The 8,706-nt window shown below is 40.9% G+C and overlaps 1 protein-coding gene across 2 annotated transcripts in view; it reads right to left on the bottom strand.

Annotated features, from left to right (window-relative positions):
* Positions 1 to 319: 319 nt before the first annotated feature.
* Positions 320 to 8,706, bottom strand: part of FAM149A (family with sequence similarity 149 member A) — a 52,426-nt gene continuing 44,039 nt past the window's right edge. For both annotated transcript variants that reach the window (XM_036250104.1, XM_036250105.1), the window contains exons 11-14: positions 6,038 to 6,158; positions 4,673 to 4,801; positions 2,818 to 2,896; positions 320 to 713 (exon numbers count right to left, since the gene is read on the bottom strand). In XM_036250104.1, coding sequence (XP_036105997.1) covers positions 640 to 713; positions 2,818 to 2,896; positions 4,673 to 4,801; positions 6,038 to 6,158 — 403 coding nt within the window. In that variant the 3' untranslated portion in view covers positions 320 to 639. The remainder of the gene's footprint in view (positions 714 to 2,817; positions 2,897 to 4,672; positions 4,802 to 6,037; positions 6,159 to 8,706) is intronic.

Genomic DNA, 8,706 nt, shown 5'->3' with positions numbered 1-8,706 from the left:
ACCACCTGAATTTGAACATGACAACTAGTAAAACAAAATTGGCTTGGGAGACTTAGCCATGGACATTCCTCAAAGAAGTTCATGACGAAAGCACTTTTTAAAAGGGTATGAAAAGTCAGCACAATGACCAGAGCAACCCACATTTTGGTTAGACTGGCATATTGCACCAAAGATGACTCCGCTATTTTCTAAAGGAAATAATATCTATTAGTGACTAGGATTCTGATGGAACGAGGCACACAAAATACAAAATGGCAAACTACTAAATATATAGTAAGTAGTGGGTGAGTACATACACTAATTGTGTGTGTGTGTGTGTGTGTGTGTGTGTGTGTGTATAATTGATCAAAGGATGGATTTTAAAACACATTAGATTCTTCTGAGCAAAGCCTGAAGAATCCATATAGGAATACTTCCAATAAAGAAGGCTGGTGAATTTGACTTGTATTCTGGTTACAATGCAAAGTGTTGAAAATTAAGTTGTTTATTTGTCTGCATTCTTCTCAGATAGTCTAATATCTCAGACTGTCAGACCAACAGACACATCGTATAATACTTGTTCTTCCATTCTTCGGGTGGTAAGTGGTGTACTGAGGCGCTGCGTGCTCCCGTAAAGTGCTGTCGTCTGGGGATGGAACATCAGGATGCTATCTGGAATCTCTTTCTTAAAGTCAAAGTTGTCCTCTGAAAAGCTTTAGGTGGATACTGAGAGCCTGAAACATCAATCAAAAGTAATTCTCATTAAAATATTAAAAATCCCAGTTCTCAAAAGGATTGTTTTGTCTACTCCACGCACATGATATTTTTTAGAAAAGAACAAAATATATTTTAATGTCTCTTTCACACAAAACAGAAAACAGTCACATACAAAAACTGCCCTTTGGGGTGCCAAGAAGGAAAGGCGCCCCTCCCCCACGAGGCCTAGGAGTTGGCCATGTGTCTGCCCTCCCAGAACCAGCGGGTTTGCAGGGACTTTCTCCCCAGATGTGGACCCCTAAGGCCAGCAAGTTGAGTAGCGAGCTCTGGGGGTAGAAGCAAAGTCAGCTGCCTCCCCACTATTGGGCACACCCCATCAACACCTCCTCTCTTTATTTTCAGCCACAAAAATAATACATTGATAAGTTAATAGCTCTAGATGCTTTTTGACTTGGAAGCAAAGGTAAGAAAGAGACCACAGGCTTGCTTGTCAGAGAAGAAAATAAACCCTTAGAAATCGAGAAACATCTCTTTTAGTGTACCCTCAGTTACTACTATAGAAATAAAAAATGGCCTCCGACCATCAGTACTAATTATTGTCACAAGTCTTTGAGAGGAGACTCCGCTGACTTAGTATTCGCAGAAAAATTGAGAGGGCAGAGTTCAAGCGAATTCAGACCCCAGTTCCGTCTTGGAACCTCCACTCTGGTGTGCCCCCGAGTTCCCTCTCTCAGCACCAGTCACAGAATCCCCTTCATCATCCTTCACTCCTTTCCTTCTCACACACCACGGGGTGTTCCTGCTGATCCTGTGGCTCAGGCCTCCTGGGGAGGGCTCTCTTCCCCTTTGCCCACCCCTCCCGCAGCCCTCACGAGCTTCCCCCCTAGCCTGCATCTTCCTTCAGGCGCCGACCAAAACGTCCTTGGTGCATCTCTGCCCTTAGCACACAGCTGGGCGCAGAGCAGGCGTTAGGACATCATGTCTTCATGAGCAGATGTGCCTGTCTCCTTTCCCCTGGACTGTCTGCAATGATGTTAAGAGCAATACCTGATAAGGTAGCATGGCTTTTAGAGACAAAACTGCTGTCGCTGACGATGACAGCTATACTGATGGGGGATGTATAAGAAAAAAAACAAACAAACAAACAATGAAAAGGTACAGCAGCCTAGAGCTATTCAGCAATGGAGAAAAATGCGAAAGGACTAAAGAATCTTCGACATCATTCTGCTACAGAACCGCAGAAGGGTTGATGTAAGCGGTGATGAACCTGTGTTGCCCCGATGCTTACATTTTGCTAAATTTATTTTAAAATTATAATATGTGAAGTATTTCCCTTAAAACAGCAAATTATCCTTTCCATTTCAGATTATCTGTAATACAAATGTTCATAATTTTTTACCAAACAGTGTCTGTCTGGCATTTAGCTAGGTCCACTCCATACATATTTCCAATACTCATTTTATCCATCCAGCCTGTTATAAAAGAAGAAACTGAGGCCCTAAGAGGTGAGGCAACCCAAAGACTGCTCAGCTCCTAGGTGGTAGAGTCAGGATGGAAAGCAAGCATTTGATGCTAGGGTGGAACATCTCATGACAATGCCATGTGGTCTCCTTGAACAAAAATGTTGGTCACAGTTTCAAAGTTAGAACTCATTGGCTTGAATTCAGAAACTTTATTCTTCAAGGAGTACACTCATCTGTAAAACTTTACATTTAAAAACATTAGAATATATGTATTAATTTTATTATGCATTTTTATAACTAGAGCTTCAGAGAGAATCCAAGATTAGGGTTTCATTTAGGAGAAAAGCATGAAACTCTACAGCTGAAAGAGACACTAACTTCTCATAAGACTTATAAGACAGCTTTTTTCTTTGTTATGAGGGTGAGGAGGGTCTGAGTTAATTAAAAGCATTTCCCTCTTTCCAACCAATAATAGCTTATCTTTGCAGATTTGCTCTTTAGAGAGATTTCCAAGGTCTGGTTATAGACGAAGAATTCTTGGTATTTCCTCTGACATGGTCAAAAACAATCCTATCAAGGTACGTAATCTTCCATCTCTCTTCCAAAACTTGAAACTTAATAAATTACATCATTTTATTTATATATGGAGAGCACTGACCTGTCAGAGAACCTTGACCTGTCCAGGTATGACCAGCAAATTCCATCAATGTCAATGAACCTTTTCGAGGCGTGTCTGACTGTTAGAAGAAAAATAAAATGAAAGATGAGTTTTATTGTTTGAGACTTTTTTTCCTTGTTTGACATTTAATCAAAAGTATATTTTTACATCTGATATTCTTTTGCGTGGTTTCAGGTGTATAGCATAATGGTCAGACAATCATATACTTTACTTTTCCCCGATATTTCCAGTACCCACCTGGCACCATAAATAGACATTACAATATCACTGACTACATTCCCTGTGCTGTATTGTGTATCCCCACGACTATTCTGGAACACCAATCTGTACTTCTCAATCCCTTCACCCTCTCCACCCAGCCTCCCAATCCTCCTCCCCTCTGGCAACCATCAATCTGTTTTCTGTATCTATGAGTCTGTTTCTGTTTTGTTTGTTTATTTTGTTCTTTAGATTCCACATGTAAGTGCAATTATGCTGTTTGTCTTTCTCTGATTGACTTACTTTACTTTGCTTAATACCCTCTAGGTCCATCCATGTTATTGCAAATGGTTAAGATTTCTTTGCTTTTTATGATATATATGTACCACACATTCTTTATCCATTCATCTACTGAGGGTGGATATCTTTTTTAAATATGTTTTTATTGATTTAAGAGAGAGAGGAAGGGAGAGGAGGAGAGAGAGAAACATCAGTCAGCCGCCTCCTGCAGGCCCCCTACTGAGGATCGAGCCCACAACCTGGGCACGTGCCCTGACTGGGGATAGAACTGACAATCTACGGGACAACACCCAACCAACTGAGCCACACTGGCCAGGGCATATAGTATACAGATAATTTATCATGGAGATGTACTTTTGTTTTTTTGTTTTTTTTTCACATCTTTATTGTTGGATGTAAAATGTATTACAGATGTTCCACATTTTTCCCCCATTGACCCCCTCCTCCCCACTCCCGCCCCCCTCCCACCTTTTCCCAAACTATTGTCCGTGTCCATTGGTTATGCATATAAGTTCTTTGGTTTATCTCTTCCCACCCCCCCCCAACCCCTTTCCCTTTGAGGTTTGTCAGTCTAGCAATGAATTTGTGCTTCTTAATCCCTTCACCTTTTTCGCCCATTCCCCCAACCCCCTCCCAACTGGCAACCAACAAAATGTTCTCTGTATCTATGAGAATGTTCCTGTTCTTCCTGTTCAGTTTGTTTGTAGATTCCATTGTTGATAGATATGTATTCATTGCCATTTTGTTTGTTCATACATTTTATCTTTTTCTTTAAAAAGACCCTTCATCATTTCATATAATAACAGTTTGGTAGTGATGAACTCCTTTAACTTTTTCTTGTCTGGGAAAGTTTTTATTTGTCCATCGATTCTAAATGACAGCTTTGCAGGATAGAGTAATTTTGGTTGTAGGTTCTTGGTTTTCATCACTCTGAATATTTCTTGCCACTCCCTTCGGACCTGCAAAGTTTCTTTTGAGAAATCAGCTGACAGCCTAATGGGAACTCCCTTGTAGGTAACTAGCTGCCTTTCTCTTGCTGCTTTTAAGATTCTCTCTTTGTCTTGAACCTTTTGCATTTTGATGATGATGTGTCTTGGTGTGGGCCTCTTGGGGTTCATCTTGTTTGGGACTCTCTGTGCTTCCTGGACTTGTATGTCTGTTTCCTTCACCAAGTTAGGAAAGTTTTCTGCCATTATTGTTTTAAACAGGTTTTCGATGTCTTGTTCTCTCTCTTCCATGGAGATGTACTTTTGAAACCTGTATGATCCTATCAGCCAATGTTACCCAAAAAAATTTAATAAAAAAAAAAAGAAAGCACGGTTAGCAGAGAACCTACCCGGAATGTATGGGTGGTGCTGGGCCTTGAAAACTGTTCCAGGGTTAGGGATCTTTCTCGAAGAGGCGATCGTTCAACACTATCAGGTATTGTACTTGACACACGGTTTTGGGCATGCCTTCCTCTGTACTGAGTGAAAGACACAATGTTCTTGTTTAAATGAAATTGAATCCTTAAAAAATAACAACAAAGAAGTCTAGATATGCTCACTCACTCATTTAGTCATTCATTCACTTGCTTATTTGAAAACTAATTTATGTATTGCTAAGTATAAGGTCTACTAAGCATAAATAACAAGATATCTTTTAATTATGCAATTGTATTATTTAGCCTGATAAAATGGTATTGTCCTAATAAGTAAATAGGAATTAAAAACCATAACCACATCAAATTCTTAACATTAAGTTACAATAAAAATTTAATTCTGCATCTGTGAAGCATCAGACTTTTTTAAAGGTGATATTTGCCTTCTCACATGATTTCATTCTCACCCTCAATATTCTAAGATTGAACATTGAAGCTCCGCCACTCTGGCCTCCTGGGAATGGGCTCTACAGCTGTGCTCAAGGAAGCAGGAAATGCAAGAGAAAATGTCGCCTCCTCATTGTTTGTTCTCTAAGCTGTTATCTCTAAGCCAGGGTCCTTCTGTGTTTTATAAAACAGACACAAGCTCCTTGTATCAGAGCAAAGTGCATGGCATTAGAAAATCCGGTTATGCACATCCCCGGCAGCACAGCTTCCCCAGACCTTATGGGATTGTATGGCTGGGTTGGGCTTGGGTGAGAAGATATTGCCTCCACATTACAGTAAATACGGTAAAGGCAACTGTGGGGGAAAAAAAAACAACAACAAAAAAAAACGAGAGCTGATAGAAATGGCAGGGAACTTGACTGAGCTCTTTATCTGTGCCAGTCATTATCTGACCTCTTACATTCATTTAATTCTTATAGCACTTCTTTGAGGTAGGAATCATGATTGCCCTTTCATAGATGATAAAATTATTTCATAGAGGCTCAGGGAGATTCATTTGTACCCAGTCATAGAGTTTGTGGGGCCAGATTCAAACACAGATCTGCCTGTCTCCTGACCTCAGCTTCATGCCATTTTCTTCAACACACCGTCCTGACCATTAGCTATTTCCTGGACACCTGAACTTTGATTTACTTCAAGCCATGTTTAGTTCACGAAACAGTGAATTAACCCTCCCACCCCCTGTAAATTCTCACAAGCCACTCACTTCCAGGAAGCAGATTATGGAGACGTTTTACGTTAATGATTTCATTTCAAAGTAGCAAGATTGCATGTTCTTTGTTTTCTCATTGACCATCTAAATGGTGCACTTAAATATAATGAAATCTATCTTACAGAAACAGGGCGAGGTCCGGGAAATGCCACGTTCTGCTCAGCAGGCTCGGAGCCTATGGGGGGCAGCCTGCCCCGGGAAGCCTGGGCTGGTGGGGCGGTCACGTGGTCGATGCCAGTTTGCCTGCAAACACAACAGGGGACTGAGCACCCAGGTGCAGAGACAGAGGACAGACCTGAGCTCTTCATCACGGTCTGCCTTCCCAGAGAAATGAGCTGAGTTTCAGGAAGACAGATGTGGGGAGGGGACTGGCCACCAGCTCTGGTCACCTTCTTGCTCAGCAATAGCTGTCAACCTGTATTCCTTGAGTGCCCAGTTATGCTAGCCATGGTGCAGAGCAGAGAGGTAATCGAACATCTAGTTCTAACCTTTAAGGAGTTTATAAATTACTGAAAACACATAAAGGAATTAGAGTACAATGCAATGGGGTTTATAACAACATGCTGTGGTATATGGTTCTGAATATAAAGCACGGTAGAAATTTAGGGAATAGAGTGATCATCGAAAGAAAAAATTAATTATAAATGTGCAGGGCCTGGATTCAGAAAGCTGTAAAACTTTTATGTATGGTCAAAAAAGGAGACACAAATATGTTCTTTCATGGGAAAATGTAATATCGTGAAAACGTCAGTTATTCCTACATTTTCAAAATTTAATACTACGAGGTCCATTGTGATGGTTTAAAAGACAATTGGGGACCAGATTGTATAGTTTATTTGTCAGGATAGGTGAGTAAATTTTAATTTAAAAGAAAGTAATGATGATAGGAGACTTTCCCTACCAGATGTTAACATTGAAAAATTCAATTGTCTGGTCCATGCTCAAAACTACAGAGAGATATTCTAGAAACAAATTTTAATTAATTTATTCATTAATAATGAAGTTATGAACATTAAAAAGGACCATTTGTTGACCTATCAAGTTTTAAAATGCACATACAACTTGAAGTTTGCAGCTGAAGGAAAAAAGATGGACTTGTGTATTATCAATGAGGCTATAAATTGGTAGAACCCTTCTGGGACGAACTTTGAAAAAATGTTGAAGGGTCTTAAACATATCCATAACCTTTAATCTGGTAGCGTTAGTTCTAGGACTGTAGCACCAGGAAGCAATTTGAACACATCCTTACTTAGATTTACATAAAATGATATTTACTGCACATTAAAATAATGGAAAATAGCCCGGCTGGTATGGCTCAGTGGTTGAGCTCTGACCCATGCACCAAGGGTCGCCAGTTCAATTCCTGGTCATGGCACATGCCCAGGTTGTGGGCCCAATCCCCAGTAGGGAGCATGCAGGAGGAGGCCATCAATGTTCTCTCTCATCAGTGTTTCTATCTCTCTCCCTCTCCCTTCCTCTCTCTCTAAAATCAATTAAGGAAAAAAAAAAAAAGGAAATATAGACAAAAAGTCTTGATAATAAAAAAATAATACATTATCACATACCCACATGATTATATTTTAGTCATTTAAATCATGCTTTCAAAAAATATCTACTAGTATAGAAAATATGAATACTGTCAAGTAAAACAGTATATAAAAGAGTGCCACATTCTACAATAGTAAGATAATTTAGTATTAGAAAAAAAGATAATGATAGGAAAAAATGGCAGCGGAGTGAATGGAAGCGACACAGACCATCTCCCAGGACCAAACTGGAATTACAACTAAAACACAGACAAATCGATGGGAAAAAGCAACAGAAAAGCAGCTTGTGAGGATCATATAACCAGGGACACTGACTCGATACTGGTAGGATTGCCGAGGCGCGAGAGAGGGGCTGGGAGCCCACAGACAGCAGTGGACTTAGCTGTGAGCAGCACCCTCAGGTTAAACACCCCAGCGGTTCCACAGCGCAGAGCTGGGACAGACGCTAAAATAACCACAGCCACTCACCTTGGGCTCGGGCAGAGGGAGGGCGGACTGGACTGGAACTGTGTGGGGACACTCGGGATTTGGAGGGGGTTCAGAGCTTTTGCTGAATTGTAGCCACGCAGTACAGTGGCCATATTGCTCCTTCCCAGGGCTCTGGAGAGAGACAGCGGCCCCTCCCTCGGAGATTCAACCCCATTCAGGTGGGCAATTGAAATGCAAATTGAGGCTAACTAACAACCAGCATCTGCCCCACCCTCAGAAAATCCCCTTATGCTGAGCACCTGAGGGGGATTTCATTCAACTGACAACACAAAACTCTTCAAGTAACTGCTACTGATAGCCTCCAGGCAAAAAGCTAGAGGATAACTGTACCATTCCTGGGCTAGCAACTGTAACCAGGAAAGTAAGACTTGACAGTGGTGTTTAATGTGGGTCCTCCCACGCGCATCCAAATCCAGGAGAGGGAGCCACAAACAGCAGAACACCAACACCCACAGGGAAAATTTGACAGGCTCCAAAGCCCACTGTGATAGCCAAAATGGTAAAACACAGAAACAAAAGTCAAATGAAAGAACAAGAGACCTCTACCAAAGATGAGATAAATGTGGAGCACTTAGGCAAATTAACAGAGCTAGATTCAGAGGCATGATCTTGAGGAATTGAGGAAGCTCAACAGCATGAGTAAGGACATAGAGATGTTGAAAATCAAGCAACTGGAAATTAAAAACCACCAAGAAGAAACGAAGAATGATACAGCAGAAATAAAAAACACATTGGAAGGTTTAAACAGCAGAGTA

This window comes from Molossus molossus, unplaced genomic scaffold (genome assembly GCF_014108415.1).
Source record: "Molossus molossus isolate mMolMol1 unplaced genomic scaffold, mMolMol1.p scaffold_m16_p_9, whole genome shotgun sequence".
NCBI lineage: Eukaryota > Metazoa > Chordata > Mammalia > Chiroptera > Molossidae > Molossus > Molossus molossus.
This window is presented reverse-complemented; position numbering and strand designations above follow the sequence as displayed.